At 67.3% G+C, this 16,697-nt stretch overlaps 1 protein-coding gene across 3 annotated transcripts; it reads left to right on the plus strand.

Moving 5' to 3' along the window:
• The first annotated feature begins 1,275 nt into the window (after nucleotides 1-1,275).
• On the plus strand, nucleotides 1,276-16,485 carry PLCB3 (phospholipase C beta 3). 3 transcript variants are annotated; one of them, XM_055141675.1, is made up of 32 exons: nucleotides 1,276-1,522; nucleotides 3,740-3,817; nucleotides 3,988-4,056; nucleotides 4,140-4,280; nucleotides 4,458-4,537; nucleotides 4,626-4,679; nucleotides 4,785-4,860; nucleotides 4,949-5,049; nucleotides 5,229-5,395; nucleotides 5,478-5,624; nucleotides 6,573-6,813; nucleotides 6,901-6,985; nucleotides 7,068-7,254; nucleotides 8,092-8,297; nucleotides 8,741-8,837; nucleotides 8,921-9,005; nucleotides 9,230-9,354; nucleotides 9,821-9,975; nucleotides 10,050-10,211; nucleotides 10,713-10,812; nucleotides 10,893-10,997; nucleotides 11,169-11,260; nucleotides 12,008-12,161; nucleotides 12,239-12,274; nucleotides 12,365-12,539; nucleotides 13,600-13,741; nucleotides 13,812-13,888; nucleotides 13,982-14,071; nucleotides 14,156-14,213; nucleotides 14,507-14,593; nucleotides 14,689-14,917; nucleotides 15,774-16,485. In XM_055141675.1, exons 1-31 carry the CDS (start codon nucleotides 1,424-1,426, stop codon nucleotides 14,890-14,892), a joined length of 3,675 nt encoding a protein of 1,224 aa, XP_054997650.1. In that variant the 5' UTR covers nucleotides 1,276-1,423; the 3' UTR covers nucleotides 14,893-14,917; nucleotides 15,774-16,485. The 3 variants fall into 3 exon arrangements, with proteins under 3 accessions (XP_054997650.1, XP_054997648.1, XP_054997649.1); XM_055141673.1 differs by having other exon boundaries at nucleotides 14,689-14,908; nucleotides 15,774-16,484; XM_055141674.1 differs by lacking the exon at nucleotides 15,774-16,485 and having other exon boundaries at nucleotides 14,689-15,230.
• The last annotated feature ends 212 nt before the right edge of the window (nucleotides 16,486-16,697 follow it).

The raw sequence follows: 16,697 nt of genomic DNA on the forward strand, positions 1-16,697 counted from the left end.
CCCAAAAGCTGTGTGACCTTGGGCAAGTCCTGGCCCCTCTCTGGGCTTCCTCTGCAGATAGTTGCACCCCAGAGGGCCTGGGTCAAAGGCCAGCCCGCTTCCAGAGGTTAGAACTAGCGTCATGGGTGGGGATTATGAGGGTGGCCAGAGCCCCGAGGGCTCCCCCTGGGTGTCAGAGTCAGGGGCCAAGGGGCCTTCAGGGTCCCCCTCTCCTAGCCTGACCCCTCCTCCCCAAGAACCAGCTCCATCTTTTCTGGGTTTCTAGGTGACTTGCTGGCCCCTCTGGATGAGTTCTACTTTAAACCTGCTGCTGCTACTGCCTCTATACTGGGGGGGCTCCCACAGGGGCCCCCAGGCAGGAGCCCCCCCCAGTCAAGCCCTGCGGGGGAGGGGCTGCAGCCCCCACCCATGGCAGTGCCCATGCGCCTTCCGCCATCGCCCCCCTCCCCTGGCTGCGAGGAATATTTCAGGGCAGGCACCTGCTGAAGCCCTGGCATTGCTGAGCCCCTCAAAACGCCCCTTGATCCTGACGCCCTCGGGATTTCAGACGCCCCTGGACGAAGGACCAACTACCCCTTCACAGTTTGGAACCTTGCAGGGACAGGCTCAGGATTTGGATACGGGGGTGGACGACACAAACGGGGAGGCGTTATTCCAGGGCGGTCTCTGGAAGGCCAGGGTGCACGGGTCCTGCAAGGAGGCGCGGCCGGCGCCAGGAGTCCCCGGGCACAGGGCCGGGGGAGGGGCGCCCGTCGGCGGGAGGCCCATTAGCTGGCTAAGTGCTCCCCGGGAGGGGGGAAACGCGCCGCTGCGGGAGCGGGGGACGCGAGATGAGGGGGCTGGGAGTGGCCTTTCCTGCACTCAGCTAAGTGCTGCGGAGCCCGGTGTGGGGGGTGCCGGGCTCGGCGACCCGCCGCGCCCCCTCTCCCGACCTCCAGGGGACCCCCGCCCCGCCTCTGCGCAACTTTGGCGAGCTGAGCTGGTCCCGTCCGTTTTTCATGCGCGCCCTCAACACCGCGTCCCCCCGAACCCCCAGCCACTACCGAGCGCTCTTTGCTCTCTCCCCATCCCGATCGCGCGCGGCGCAGCTGCCAGCCCGCGGCCCTCGCCGAGGGCCCGGCTACCGCCGCCGCCGCCGCCGCCGCCGCCGCCGCCGCGCGATGCCCACCGCGCGCTGCCGTCCCCGCCCCGGCCGCCAGGGGGCGCCGGCGCGACTCGGGCGGGGGGGGGGGGCGGCCGCGCGCCCCGCCCCCGCCCGGCCCCGCCCCGCCCCGCCGGGCCCGGGGTCGGTCCCGGACAGTCTGGCGGGCGGGCGCTGACGCCGCGGGGCCGGAGCGGCGGCGCGGGAGCTCGCGGACGCAGCAGCGGCGCCGGCGGTCCCCGTCGCGGCTCCGTGAGTCTCCGAGCCGCCCCCGGCCCGGCCATGGCGGGCGCCAGGCCCGGCGTCCACGCGCTGCAGCTGGAGCCGCCCACCGTGGTGGACACCCTGCGGCGCGGGAGTAAGTTCATCAAGTGGGACGAGGTGAGTGCCGGGGTCCCCCCGCGCCGCCCGCGGCCGGGCGCCCCCCGCCCGGCTCGGCGGGACGCCGGGCACCGCGCGCTGCGTGCGGGACGCCTCTCCCCGCCCGGCGCTGCCCCGGCCACTTGGGTCCCCAAACGCTCGGTCGCGAGGCTCCGTCCCCCCCGCTCCCCGCCGGCCCCGCGGCCACGGATCATTTAAGTTTTCCATTTGTTTTTTTTTTTTTTGGCCTGGGAGACTTTGAACCCCAATAAGCCCCGGACCCCCATTTTAATTCGCTCTGCCCACTCCTTCCTGGTCTCTCTCTGCTTTCCCCGGGCCTGGTCCCCGGAGTCCCGCCGGGCGGGCACTGAGGCTCAGCGGCCCCGGGACCCCGGCCCGTCGTGGGCTGAGGGCACCCCATTATGGGGGAGTGCCCTCCCGGGACCCACCTTCCCTAGCGCCCCGAACCCCAACATTCCTCTCCATTCATCACTTTCCCACCCTGTTCTGGCCGCCTCTGCCCTGCCAATGGGTCCCAGCCCGCCGGCCTGCCCAGGTGGACGCACCAAGTCACCCCCAGTGGAGACTTTGCCCCCCCTCCCCAACTTTCTCCACCCTTGGGAAACTTTAGTCTCTACTCCTTAGCACTGGGACTTTGAACCCCAATAAATCCTGGCCCCCCTATCTCCCCCCTATCTACCTGCCGTGCCCAAGTGCCTCCCAGATGCCCGGGGCCCCACACCCGACTCCCCGACTGTGCCGGGCGGGGGGGGGCCCCCCTTCTCTGGCCCCTGGCCCGGCGTTCCTCCCGGCCTCCCCGGGCCTGTCCGAGCTTCCCCTGCACTCCTTCCCGGTCAGGCCACGGCCGGGAAGCACCAGCTCCTTTCCGGCTGGGTGGGGCGGGGCGGGGGGCGGGGGAGGGGCCGGGGGCGGGGCTGGAGGCAGCAGGTGTGCCACCGAGGGGGGGCCCTCGGGTACCCCCTGTGGTTCGGGGGTGCGGGGCAGCCCCCTCCCGGCAGGCGGGCCTGAAGGGAAAAGTTTCTTCTTTTCCTTCCAGTGTGATAAACCCAAATAAGGAAGTGGACCTGGGAGATGGCCCCGGGGTGCCTGACCAGAACTGGGGCCGCAGAGCCTGGGTCTGGGCTGTCCCCAGGCCAGGACCCCTGGAACCAGTGACGGGGCCAGGCGAGGGGAGCCCTGGAGGCAGCACCCACAAACCTGCCCCTGAGCCCCAAGCATCCCCCAAGGCGTCCCCCCCGCCCCTCCCCACGGCTCCCCCTCCTGCCTGTGGGTGGGGTGCGCAGTGCCCATTTCCCGGGAGGGAAGCTGAGTCTGGAGGCCCCAGCTCGGGGTTGGGGGGGTGCTGGGTGCACCTCCAGCCTGTGCTCACTCTCCTGTCGCCTCGGGGCGGGTCCTTGGGGGGACAGGGGAGTTATGCCAGGGATAGGGTTGACCCCAGACAGCAGTGGCAGCTGAGGGAGCTGCTGAGGTCCTGGGACCAAGTGTGCCCGCACCCCCCCAGGACCCCGCCCGGCTGGCCGCTGTTCCCGCGTTGCTGGGGTGTCCTGGGAGCTTGCCAGGCCAGGCCCTTCTTGGAAAATGGGGCAGCGTGCCTTCGTCGCAGGGCTGCGGGTGGGGGCGGCCTCACTGACCGCCCTGGGGCGGCGTGGGCCCTGGGGGCACTCCGTCTGTGTTCTTTGGGGGGGGCTGGGCCGTGAGGCTGGGGTGCAATGAGGTTCAGGATTAGGGACTTGGGGCGGTTGTCTTGGTTGCACCTGGGCGCTGAGGGGGTCGGGGGTCGCACTCGGAGACCCTTGCTTTCCTTCATCTGTTGTTTGTTTGGGGGCCACACCCATATCGCTTAGGGCCCACTCCCCGCTCGGTGCTCAGGAGTCACTCCCTGCGTCCAGTTCGCTCTCCGGTCCAGGAAACCTGCTCTCTTCCCATAAGCCTCCCCTGGGCCGGGGGGGGGGGGGGTGTTGGTGCCCTCAGACCTTCTGGGGTAACCGAGCCCCGGCGCTGGGGCCCGGGAGGCCTCCCTAAGGAGGTGGGTCAGATTTCTGGCGTCAGGGAAGAGTGCAAAGGGCGATGGGGAGTCAGGGCCCTGCGGCCTTTCCTGCCGGAACCCTGGGACCCCAGCAGCGGGAGGGGGGCTGCGTCGGCAGCACGGGCAGAAGTTGGGGTGTGGGGCCAGTGTCTCTAGGGACCTCAGCGGGCCTCACACCTGGCCTTTCCCAGGAGACCTCCAGTCGGAACCTGGTGACCCTTCGCGTGGACAGCAATGGCTTCTTCCTGTACTGGACAGGGCCCAACATGGTAAGGGCCAGGGCGGGTGCCCGGCACCCCCAGACTCCTTCCCCTGCCATGGGGAGGGGCCTGGCTGCTGACCAACCTCCCCCCCGAGGCCCCCCAGACAGAAAAGCTAAGGGTGGGGGCTGTGGCTAAGGGTGGGGACGCTGATGGCCGCGGGCACCTGGTCTCCCCAGGAGGTGGACACGCTGGACATCAGCTCCATCAGGGACACTCGCACGGGGCGCTACGCCCGCCTGCCCAAGGTGAGTGAAAGGACCAGGGTGCATCGAGGAGGCGGGGAGGGGGCCTGGGCACGCCCACCCTACCCTGCGCTCTGTCCGTTCAGGACCCCAAGATCCGGGAGGTGCTGGGCTTTGGGGGCCCCGACGCCCGGCTCGAGGAGAAGCTGATGACCGTGGTGGCGGGGCCTGACCCAGTGAACACCACGTTCCTGAACTTCATGGCCGTGCAGGACGACACCGCCAAGGTGGGCCAAGAGTCAGGGGGAGGAGGGGCAGGGCCTATTCCGAGGCTGCCCCATCCCCGTCAGCCTAGGTCAGCCGGAGACCCCGAGCGGAAGGAGGGGGATGCGGGGTGTGCGGGGACAGCCCGGCCCCCTGTTGCTCCCTCATCACCCACCCACCCCCCAATTCGGACCCCACAGGTCTGGGCTGAGGAGCTGTTCAAGCTGGCGATGAACATCCTGGCTCAGAACGCCTCCCGGAACACCTTCCTGCGCAAGGCGTGAGGCCCGGGCCCAGGGTCCGGACGGGTGGGGGAGGGGGGGCCCGGGAACTGGTGCCAGGGTATGACCCCGCCCCTGTCTCCCCAGATACACAAAGCTGAAGCTGCAAGTGAACCAGGACGGGCGGATTCCGGTCAAGAAGTGTGCACCCCACCCCACCCCACCCCTGCCATGGGCCCAGACCCCCTCACCCCCTCCCCCGCCCCCTGCCCTGGCCCGGCCCCTCACCCCTCTCCCGTCCTGCAGCATTCTGAAGATGTTCTCAGCAGACAAGAAGCGTGTGGAGACGGCGCTGGAGTCCTGTGGCCTCAAATTCAACCGGGTGCGCGTGTGGGCTTGGCGCGGGGCAGGGCAGGGGGGGCGGCGCGGGCCAGCCCCGGGTGCTCACCCAGCCCTCCCCGGCCCTCCAGAGCGAGTCCATTCGGCCCGACGAGTTTTCCCTGGAGATCTTCGAGCGTTTCCTGAACAAGCTGTGCCTGAGGCCGGACATAGACAAGATCCTGCTGGAGATGTGAGGGCGCAACCGGGCCGGTGCAGGGGGCACTGTGGGGGCTGCCGCTGAGCCGGGACCCGGGCCTGGGATCACCAGCTGCCCCGCCAAGGCCCTCGCCCTCGGAGCTGGACGCCGCCTCCCTGCCCCCCCCGCCATCCCAGGGCTCTGGCCTGACTCGACTCCCCCCCCCTCCCCAGAGGGGCCAAGGGCAAGCCGTACCTGACGCTGGAGCAGCTCATGGACTTCATCAACCAGAAGCAGCGGGACCCGAGGCTCAACGAGGTGCTGTACCCGCCGCTGCGGCCCTCGCAGGCCCGGCTGCTCATCGAGAAGTACGAACCCAACCAGCAGTTCCTGGAGCGGGGTGAGTGCCGGGGTGGGCGGCCCGGCGGGGGGGGGCGGGGACTCACAGCAGGCTGCTGACCCCACTGACCACCCCTCCCCAGACCAGATGTCCATGGAGGGCTTCAGCCGCTACCTGGGGGGCGAGGAGAACGGCATCCTGCCCCTGGAGGCGCTGGACCTGAGCGCGGACATGACCCAGCCCCTGAGCGCCTACTTCATCAACTCCTCCCACAACACCTACCTCACGGGTGAGCGGGGGGGCGCCCTCGCGGGGACCCTCTGGAGCGTCTTCTCTCTCTCTCTCTTTTTTTTTCTTTTTGGGTCACACCCAGCGATGCCCAGGGGTTACTCCTGGCTCTGTACTCAGGAATTACTCCTGGCGGTGCTTGAGGGACCCTATGGGATGCTGAGAATCGAACCCGGGTCGGCCGCATGCAAGGCAAACGCCCTCCCCGCTGTGCTATCGCTACAGCCCCGCGTCTTCTTTCTTTTTCCTGTCTTTTGGGCCATGCCCAGCGGTGCTCAGGGATCATGCCTAGCAGGGCTCAAGGGACTGTAAGGGATGCAGGGATGGAGCCTGGGCCGGCTGATGCCAGGCCAGCGTCCTCCCTGCTGTACTTGCCTCCGGCCCTGGGCTACCTTCTTTGACTGGGCTTAGGTGCCCTTCCGCAGGGGGAGGGCTGAGGAGGCACAAGCGTTTGCTTTACCTGTGGCAGCCCCAGGTGAAGGCCCCAATCCCCCCCCCATTGTCCGAGCCCTGTGCTGGGAGCAGGCCCTCAGGACCGCTGGGTGTGACCCCACAAGAGAAACGTACAGGAAGGAAAGAGTGGCGGAGGCTGCGACGGGGCAGTGAGGCCCTGCTGACCAGGGTCACCTCGGGGAGGAATGTGTGGGCGGGGCCACCGCCCCCTGCCCAGGGGGAATTTGGGAGGAGCAGGCTGGCCTGTTTCCAGCCAGATGGGCTGGGAGGTGGGGGGCCCTGGGGCCCCAGGCCGGAGGGGATGGGACTGATGCAGAGCCGAGAGGGGGCTGGAGCCTGTGTATGTGGGGAGGGGGCTGTCTGTGACCCCACCCTGGGGCTCCCCGACGGTGCTGGCTCCACAGAGGGTTCCTTGCCAGGACTGGGGGTTTCGGGCAGGGCGGGGTCGGAAGGAGCCGGCCCGAGGGCGGCCTGTGTGACCGAGCCTCGCCCCCAGCGGGGCAGCTGACCGGGACGTCGTCGGTGGAGATGTACCGGCAGGCGCTGCTGTGGGGCTGCCGCTGCGTGGAGCTGGACGTGTGGAAGGGGCGGCCGCCCGAGGACGAGCCCTTCATCACCCACGGCTTCACCATGACCACCGAGGTGCCGCTGCGCGACGTGCTGGAGGCCATCGCCGAGACGGCCTTCAAGACCTCGCCCTACCCCGTCATCCTGTCCTTTGAGAACCACGTGGACTCGTGAGTGCCGCCCTGCAGCCCCGCGCCCGGGGGCACCCCGCCCCCTCCGGCTGCTGTGCCCCCTGACCTCTGGCCCGGACCCCGCAGGGCCAAGCAGCAGGCCAAGATGGCCGAGTACTGCCGCTCCATCTTCGGGGACGCGCTGCTCATCGACCCGCTGGACAAGTACCCGGTACGGCCGAGGAGCTGGGGGCGGGGCGGGGGCGCAGGGCGGGGGCACCTCTGAGGAGGCTCTGACCTGCCTGCCCCACCAGCTGGCCCCGGGCGTGCCCCTGCCCAGCCCCCAGGACCTGATGGGCCGCATCCTGGTGAAGAACAAGAAGCGTCACCAGCCCAGCACTGGCGTCCCCGGGAGCTCCGTGCGCAAACGGCCGCTGGAACAGAGCAACTCGGCCCTGAGCGAGAGCTCCGCCGCCACCGAGCCCTCCTCGCCCCAGCTCGGTGCGCCTCCCCTCCCGCCGGCCAGCGGGGGACCCCTGACCCCCCGACCCCAGACCCCAGTGCCCCTGCTGAGAGCCGCCCCAGTTGGGATTGCCTCTATCCCACTCCCGAGCCCTCGACCTTGACCTCCCCCAGTCACAGAGCCCTTCCCTGCAGCCGGTTGGCAGCTGACCTCTGACCTCAGGGGACCACTGCCAAGTGGGGCCTGACCCTTAGACCTCTGACCCCTGTTTTGTGTCTCCCAGAGTCACCCAGCTGGAAATGTTTTTCACTAAGGCTTGATCTCCTCACCTGATACTCCCAATCTGACCCCTGACCCGAGCCTCACGCTTGTCCCCACTGTCATTGCTACGGTGCCACCTCCCCAAGCCCCGTTCCTGTTGCTTACGCTCTGAGACTCTCTGACTCCCTTCCTGGCAGGCCTTTGCGCCCCGACTGTTTAAGAAATATTTTATTTTATTTTGGCTTTTATGGGTCACACCCGGCGATGCTCAGGGGTTCCTCCTGGCTCTGCACTCAGGAATTACTCCTGGCGGTGCTCGGCGGACCATATGGGATGCTGGAAATTGAACCCGGGTCAGCTGCACTCAAGGCAAACACCCTCTGCACTGCACTGTACTATCGCTTTGACCCCTGCACCCTGACTCTTGACCTATGACCCCAACTGCCATTGAGTTAAGCTGTTTAGCTGTGACCTCTCACCTCCACCTTCACCATACTGCCCTAAGGGTACCCCTCAACCTTCTCCCTGCATACACACACACAGACTACACCCTCACTGGCCCCTGCCCGGGTGCCATGACCTCTGCCCTCTGACCCTACGCCTGTCTGCTCCAGGGTCTCCCAGCTCCGACAGCTGCACGGGCCTGAGCAACGGCGAGGAGGCGGCCCTGGACAAGCCCAGCCTGGAGCTGCAGAAGTCTCTGGGCGAGGACGGGCCGGTGCCGGGCCCTGAAGTTCCTGGACCCAATGACCGGGAGGATGAGGAGGAAGACGAGGAAGAGGATGAGCAGACAGACCCCAAAAAGCCGACCACAGATGAGGTCAGCCCTGGGGCGGGGAGTCGGGGGGCCCTTCCCCGTGTTTGTCTGCTGCCTGACAGGTTCCCGGGGGCCCTGGGGGAGGGACCCCTGAGACACCCAGCGGGCAGGGGGTGGTCAGGGAGGGGTTAGACCCGAGGAGCGGGATCCGGGGGTCCGGGCAGGAGGGGTACGCGTGGGGACCCTGAGGTGCACCGTTTGGGAGGTCAGAGCCAGGGGCAAGGCAGCACCCTGGGACCCCCGGGAGAAAGCGGGGCTCAGTGTGGGAATCGGGGTCCTCGCGGGCAGAGGCTGACTTGGGGGTCCGGTGCGGCATGTCAGCATTGGGGGTCGGGGAGCCAGGAGACATATGGGAGGTCCTGGGGAGATGACCCGGGACGGATGGGCTGGGGGCAGGGAGAGGGTCAGCGCGGGGCAGGGCCCTGCTGACCACTCGGGGACCACAGGGCACCGCCAGCAGCGAGGTCAATGCCACAGAGGAGATGTCGACGCTGGTCAACTACGTCGAGCCCGTCAAGTTCAAGTCCTTCGAGGCTGCTCGGAGTGAGTGGGCTGCAGGGACCGGGGGGGCGGGGCGGGGACAGCAGTGGCCCTGCCAGGCCTCACGCGCTCCTGGGCCCCCCCAGAGAGGAACAAGTGCTTCGAGATGTCGTCCTTCGTGGAGACCAAGGCCATGGAGCAGCTGACCAAGAGCCCCATGGAGTTTGTGGAGTATCCTTTCCGGGTGCGACCGCGGGGTGCTCAGGGCGGCACCCCACGATCCCCCCTGCCAGGGCACCCTGCTGTCCCCCCTGCCACCGCCCGCCTGGGGAGTAGCCCTGCATGGGCGCCCCGCTGACCTCACCACCAGCCCCGGGGCTGGGTTGGGTGGCCTGGGCATCAGGAGAGGGGGGACGGGTGTCGAACTGCCCGCTTGGCCCTGACCTGTGGCTCAGATACAACAAGCAGCAGCTGAGCCGCATCTACCCCAAGGGCACCAGAGTGGACTCCTCCAACTACATGCCGCAGCTCTTCTGGAACGTGGGCTGCCAGCTGGTGGCACTCAACTTCCAGACCCTGGGTGAGTCCCCGCGACCCCTGCCTGGGCCCCCGCTGCCGCCACACCCGACCCGCTGCCCCCTGCCTTGCCTGATCCAGCCCCTTCCCCTCCTGGTTCTTTTGTTCGTTTGGTTTTGGTTTTGGAGCCTCACCGGGCGATGCTCAGGGCTCACTCCCAGCTCTGTGCTCAGGGCTCACTCCCAGCTCTGTGCTCAGGGCTCACTCCTGCCTCTGTGCTCAGGGCTCACTCCCAGCTCTGTGCTCAGGGCTCACTCCCAGCTCTGTGCTCAGGGCTCACTCCTGCCTCTGTGCTCAGGGCTCACTCCTGCCTCTGTGCTCAGGGGACCATATGGGGTGCTGGGGATCGAACCCGGGTCAGCCGTGTGCAAGGCAAGTGCCCTGCCCTGGTGCCATCTGAAAGCCTGCACCTGGGGACTCCCTCTGCCCTGTCGCCCCACGGAACCGTGCCCTCACTGTGTCGCCCCCAGATGTGCCAATGCAGCTCAACGCCGGCGTGTTCGAGTACAACGGGCGCAGCGGCTACCTGCTGAAGCCCGAGTTCATGCGGCGGCCCGACAAGTCCTTCGACCCCTTCACCGAGGTCATCGTGGATGGCATCGTGGCCAATGCCTTGCGGGTCAAGGTGGGGACAGGGAGGGCCGGGGCCAGGCTGTGGGGGGGCAGCCTGAGCGCCGACTCACCTCCTGCCGCCTGCAGGTGATCTCGGGGCAGTTCCTGTCCGACCGCAAGGTGGGCATCTACGTGGAGGTGGACATGTTTGGGCTCCCCGTGGACACCCGGCGCAAGTACCGCACCCGGACCTCCCAGGGCAACTCCTTCAACCCCGTGTGGGACGAGGAGCCCTTTGACTTCCCCAAGGTGAGCCCGAGCCTCGCGCGCTCCTGTCAGGTGGATGCTGGTGGGGGTGGTCCCCAGGACGGCAGGCGTTAGCCAGGCCGGGGCTCCTCGCCCACCTTGGGATGAGAAGAGAGGAAAGAGGCAGCTCAAGGGGTCCCGGAGGCCCCAGGGTGCTCTCTCTCCGGCTCAGACCCCTCTGCTCCCAGCTGGCATGGAACCTGAGCTCAGTTCATCCTGTGCTTCTTCTTCGCTTTCTTTTCCTTTTCGGCCACACCCAGGGGGGTTTGGGGTACCATGCCACGTTGGGGATCAAACGGGGGCTCCCACGTACTCGAGCCCTGTGAGCCCTTTTCCCAGCCCCCCCCATGCCACAGCTTTTGAGGTGGGGTGAGCCGCGCAGGCCCACAGTCAAGGCCGGGACCCGCTACTGGCTGCATGACCGCGGGTCAGAGGGTGACCACTGACATCGTATGCCCTGGAGGCCGGGGCCAGCCCTGTGACTCCGTGCCCGCTTGCCCACAGGTGGTGTTGCCCACGCTGGCCTCACTGCGCATTGCGGCCTTTGAGGAGGGCGGCCGGTTTGTCGGGCACCGCATCCTGCCTGTGTCTGCCATCCGCTCAGGTACCGGGCAGGGAGGGGGCGGTGGCGGTCAGCGTGTGTGTCCCGGTGGGGTCCAACTCTGGGCTGGCACCCCCGTGCAGGGTACCACTACATCTGCCTGCGGAACGAGGCCAACCAGCCGCTCTGCCTGCCCGCCCTGCTCATCTACACCGAGGCCTCTGACTACATCCCTGACGACCACCAGGGTGAGGGGCACCTCAGCTAGGGAGGGCTACCCCAGGGCACCCCACTGCGGGGGAAGACAGATGCCTCCCAGGACGGGGGTTCTGGGGTGCCGGGGATGCCACCGCTGGTAGGTAGGTGGCTGGGCCTCTGGCGTCCAGTGCCCGAGACCCTCGCCCTCTGCTGCCCCCTAGACTACGCCGAGGCCTTGATCAACCCCATCAAACACGTGAGCCTGATGGACCAGAGGGCCAACCAGCTGGCCGCCCTCATCGGGGAATGTGAGGTGAGCTGGGCAGGCAGGGGGCTGGCTGGTGCCCCCCTCCCGTTCGCCAGGGTGGGCGGCCTCCGGTCCCACGGACAGCCGGGAGAGCCCAGACCCCTTTCTGGATTCTTCCTAATGCCCAAATGAAGCCAAGTGACTGAGCTCCAGCCGCAGAGGCTCGAGGCCGCCCCTGGCTGGGGCCTGGGGTCACGCTTTGCTTAGGAGGTGAAACCACCCGTTTTGCATATGAGAGGCCGTCAGGATGGCGGGATGGCCATGTGCTGCAGGGTTCCGCGGGACAGGTGCAGGCCGCGGAGCCCCTTCCAAGGTGGGGTCCTGGAGCTGATCCCGAGGGGGCTGTGTGGCTTCCGTGGCGCGGGGGCGGGGCCCGCCCAGCGCCCGTCTGGGCCGAGTCCCCAGGGCCGGCAGCGGGAGCTGTTAGCGGGCGAGGCTGGTGCCCACTCTGCGGTCACTTCCTCGGTGATTTAATCAGGAGCTAAGCAACCAGGGAGAAGAGCAGCTGCGGGCAAGGGTGGAGAGAGCCTCGGAACAGGGAGGGAACTTGGGGCCAAGCCAGGCCTTCCCGGAACAATCTGGAAGTTCCTGAGCGCCGGCGATGGGCCCTGGGTCCTGGTGATGGGGCTCGGAAACGCTGCTTTCACAGCGCCCCTCGGTCAGATGCTGCCCCACGTCCCAGGGCCAGGTGGGCCACCGACAGGGCTGGGAGGACACAGCTGGGTGGAAAGAGCATTCCCCTCCCCCCTCCAGGCCCAGGCAGGCCCGGAGACCTGCCAGGAGACCCAGTGTGCGCAGCCCGGGGCCCAGCTGGCTGCCAACCCCACAGTCAGCCCACTGGACTCCTCCCCGCGCTGGCCCCCGGGCCCTGTCACCTCCCCCACCAGCCCGTCCATCAGCAGCCCAGGTAAGAGGGGCCCGGTGGGCTGAGGGGCAGGCCCGGTGGTCTGCCCGGGCTGCTCAGCCCTGCTCTTGCTCCCCCAGGGCAGCGGGATGACCTCATCGCCAGCATCCTCTCAGGTAGGGGCGGGGCCTCGGGCGGGGCTTCGGCGGGTGGGTGTGGCCCGGTCCAGCCCCGCCCCTCCTGACCACATGCACCGGCTTGCCCAGAGGTGGCCCCGGTCCCGCTGGACGAGCTCCGTGGCCACAAGACTCTGGTGAAGCTGCGGAGCCGGCAGGAGCGAGACCTGCGGGAGCTGCTGAAGAAGCACCAGCGGAAGGCGGTGGCGCTCACGCGGCGGCTGCTCGACGGCCTGGCCCAGGCCCGGCCCCGGGGGGGCGGCCCGTGAGTGCCCACCAGCCCACCAGCCGCTGTGCACGGGAGGGCGGGAGGGCTGGCAGCGCCCTGAGGGCTCGGTTCCAGGAAAACGGGGCCCCGGAGAGGTGCCTCTTGTTGACTTTTGATTTTGGGGGACCACATCTGGCTCCGCACTCGGGAATTTCTCCTGGGGGTGTTCAGGGGACCATGTGGGATGCCGGGATCGAACCCGGGTGGGCCGCGTGCAAGGCAAACGCGCTACCCATTGTGCTATCGCTCCAGCCCTGTCTTGTTGACTTTTTAATGTTGGGTTTTGAGGTCACAACTGATAGGACCAGACTGTTCCTGACTCAGTACTCGGGTCGATCCTGGCCAGTGCTGCAAGCCCCGGGTTGTGGAATCCGGGGTCAGAGCTCCCTCACACTGAGACACAGGCATGGCCCCAGCCCAGATGGGTTTTGTTTCAAAGTTAATTTTTGCAGTGCAGAGAATCAAACCTAGGGCCTCCTCCGTGTGAGACAGGAGCGTCACAGCTGAGCCCCACCCGGGGGCTGGACTGATACCTCCTTTATTTATTTATTTATTTATTTATTTATTTATTTATCTTTTGAGGGGTGCACAGCCAGCGATGCTCAGGGCTTCCTCCTGGCTCTGCACTCAGGGATCACTCCTAGCAGTGCTCAGGAGACCATGTGGGATGCCGGAGATCAAACCCAGGTCGGCTGCGTGCAAAGCCAGCATCTTACCTGCTGTGCTGTCACTCCGACCCTTGATGCCTCTTTTGCAGTTCCCGTGAGGAGCCCATATTTGAACCCAGAGCAGTTGGCATCATTTGCTCCATCTTTTTTTTTTTTTTTTTGGCTTGTTCTGGGGCCACACTCAAGTGGTGCTCAGGGGATCACCTCTTGCGGGGCTCAGGGAAGCATAAGTAGTGCCAGGGGTCGAACCCAGGTCGGCTGCATGCAAGGCAAGCGCTGTACCCGCTGCACTAGCATGCTCCGTCATTTCATGGACCCAGCGGGCGCCCCTTGGCATGGCGGCTCCCTGCCTTGCCCTGCCCCTGCTCACCCGAGGCGTCTCCCCACAGAGGGGGCGAGTCGGAGAAGGGGGAGGAGGAAGAGATGAAGCGGTACCAGGAGTTCCAGAAGAAACAGGTGCAGAGCCTCCTGGAGTTGCGCGAGGCGCAGGCAGACACGGAGGCCGAGCGGAGGCAGGAGCACCTGAGACAGGTGCGTCCCCGCGTCCGTGGGTGCGGGGCCGGCCCGTCGCCAGCCCGGCCTCACGGCTCTGTGTCCACAGGTTCAGCTGCGGCTCCGGGAGGTCGTCTGTGACGCGCACCTCACCCAGCTCAAGAAGCTGAAGGAGACGAACGACAGGTGAAGGCGTGGGGCTCCCGCGGGTGGGGCCGGCAGGTGAAGGCCCGGCGCTCCCATGACCTCCCCCCTCCCCCCTACCCGCCTGTCCTGCAGGGAGAAGAAGGAACTGCAGAAGATCCTGGACCGGAAACGCCACAACAGCATCTCCGAGGCCAAGACCAGGGAGAAGCACAAGAAGGAGGCGTAAGCTTGCGGAAGCTGTGCCCCCCTGCGGGGGTCGCGGGCGGGGCCAGGAGCCCCCCTGAACCATCCCCCTCTCCCTTGCAGGGAGCTGACTGAGATCAACCGCCGACACATCACTGAGTCGGTCAACTCCATCCGCAGGGTGAGTGGGGCCCCACAGCCACCTGCCCCCCATCTCCCACCATCCCCCGCCTCCCGCTCTCCCTACCTGGCCTGGGAGAGTGTGCCCGAGAGGAGCTTCTAGAGCCTTCCCTCAGGGCCACACCAGCCCCTCTCACCCACATCGTCCCCGAAGCCAACCCAAGTGCCGGCGTCTGGGCCTGGCACGCTGGCCTCAGGGCCACCTCGGGGTCACCCTGGGCACGCCTCCCCCGGGGCTGCACGGGGCCTGACCTCTCCCAGAGAGGCCCTGAGCCGAGGCCTTGTCCCCTGCAGCTGGAGGAGGCCCAGAAGCAGCGTCACGAGCGACTCCTGTCCGGCCAGCAGCAAGTGCTCCAGCAGCTGGCGGAAGAGGAGCCCAAGGTGGGCCGGCGGGACCCCCTGGGCAGAGGGGGCAGCGGGGCGCGGGGGGTGGGGGGCGTGAGCCGGCGGGCTGCTGACGCTGTCCCCTCCTGCAGCTGCAGGCCCAGCTGGCCCAGGAGTGCCAAGAGCTGCGGGCACGGCTGCCCCAGGAGATCCGCCGGAGCCTGCTGGGCGAGGCGCCCGAGGGGCCGGGGGCCGGGCCGCGGGTGGCCTGTGCCAGCAACGGTCACGCGCCCGGGAGCAGCGGGCACCTGTCAGGCGCCGACTCGGAGAGCCAGGAGGAGAACACGCAGCTCTGAGCTGGCTGCGCATGAGGTGGCCAGGGTGGGCTCTGGGGGGAGGCAGGATGCTAAGACACTAATGCTGGGGGGGGGGCAGATTTTTTTTTTTAACTTTCTATTATTAGAAATTTTTATTTTTTTAAAATACACTAATGGCCTCCCTCCCCCCATCAGGGGAGCGGGTTCATCCCCTGCTCCCCTTCCTGCCCCTCTGGGAGAAGCGCTGAGTCACGGGGCTTCGCCCCTGGCGGCGGCCCTCGTTGTCCAGGGGACGCTGTGAGCTCTGGGAAGCAGGGGGCTCTCTATTCTTTGTTTTGGGGTTTTTTTTTTTACATGAATAAAATGGACTTGGGGGACCCTGTGTGCAGCGTGGTTTGGGGGGGCAGGGCTCCGGGCCCTCTGCTACCGCTGGAGCCTCTTCTTCAAATGGGCGGGTGGGTCCCGAGGTGGGGATGCAGGCCTGGGGGAGGTGCTGCTGGCTCTGAGCCTGTGACCCGGAAGAGCATCCGCAGTCTCGCCAGTAACCTCCCCACTGCATCAGAGGCCCCTGCCCTCCAGGCTGTCACCACTCCTGTCCCCATTACTTTCTCCCTCCTGGGTCTTCCGTCCCCTCCCCTCCCGGAGCTCAGGCCACCGTTTCAGGAAGCCCTCCCTGCCCCCCCTTCCTGTTGCCTGATATGGCCCAAGCGCCAGCATCTTCCGCCAAGGCTGCTGGGCCGGGCCCCACGCAGGCACCAATGGGCTGGAGGGGGCTACCTCGCCCTTGGCGACAGGTGGGCAGTGAGTGGGGTTTGGCAGCGGCCCTGGGGGAAGGGGAGCCGAGAGCCACCCCCCTCCAAGGGCTGGGTGGCCCGGCATCCCCTCACCCCTGTGAAGGAGCCATCATTCCTGTTTTACAGGTGGGGAAACTGAGGCCCAGGATGGGAGTGCCCAGTGCCAGGTCACAGCTAAGTCGAAGACGTCCCAACCTGGAGGCAGGCCTGGCTCAGACCTTCTGGTGGACGCGCTGCTGCTCCCGCTGCCATAGCCGGCCGCAGGCAGCCTGGCACTCCAAGGCCTCTCCGGCTTCCTGGCGATCCCCGGCTGCCGCGGGCCCCTCCAGAGGAAGACCTCTTATCCGGCTCACCTCCTGCCCGTGCACTGTTCTCTTTGTTCCAGATGGGTGGAGAGGCCAGAGCAATGGCCTGCCCAGATTTGGAGGGTTCAGCCCAGCTTCTGGGGGCCCAGTCTGATTCTAGCCTCCCAAACTGCCCGTCTCTGTTGGGTTTCCGGACCCCTCAGCAGCTCCCGTTTTCCTGATTCCCATAGATAGAGAAACACTACATACCAGACCCCCGGCTCCCCAAAGACCCGGTGGAAGCCCAAACGCGAGGGTGTGGCACTGCCGCCGCTCTATCCTTTCCCAGTCTCAACCAAGCCCTGATGCCCCCTCCCTGAAGCCCTCTCAGACCGATTATACCCGGCCCGAAGGTTCTGGAGGGTTCCAGCCCCGCCGAAGCGCTCGCGGGCGCTCCCCGCGCCCAGATGCTGGGGGCTGTGGGTATGCATCTCTGTACCCCACGCCGATGCACCGTGTGGTCTATAGGGGGCGCCAATAAACCTGCCTGGAATCGAGTTCCGAGCTGGGCTCCCGGGTCCTGACGCGCCGGGGTGCCCGGGCGCTCCCGCCCCTCCCCCGCCCTGCGCAGCGCTGGCCGCGCGCCGGCCGGCCGCACAGTAGCTGCTCAGAAGGACTGACCCACATAGGCGCCCTGACCCTCCCTGGGGGCCGCCGCACGGGCTCAGTTCCGGCGGCCGCGGCTCCCAGTTAGCATATCGCAGAT

This window comes from Sorex araneus, chromosome 6 (genome assembly GCF_027595985.1).
Source record: "Sorex araneus isolate mSorAra2 chromosome 6, mSorAra2.pri, whole genome shotgun sequence".
Taxonomy (NCBI): domain Eukaryota; kingdom Metazoa; phylum Chordata; class Mammalia; order Eulipotyphla; family Soricidae; genus Sorex; species Sorex araneus.

What these genes read in the sequence shown, in the direction of transcription:
- PLCB3 (XM_055141675.1), top strand. Translation starts at nt 1,424, where the DNA reads ATGGCGGGCGCCAGGCCCGGCGTCCACGCGCTGCAGCTGGAGCCGCCC. An exon ending in AAAAGCCGACCACAGATGAG is followed by an intron (nt 8,298 to 8,740) that starts GTCAGCCCTGGG and finishes CGGGGACCACAG; the next exon opens with GGCACCGCCAGCAGCGAGGT. An exon ending in CCCGTCCATCAGCAGCCCAG is followed by an intron (nt 12,162 to 12,238) that starts GTAAGAGGGGCC and finishes TTGCTCCCCCAG; the next exon opens with GGCAGCGGGATGACCTCATC.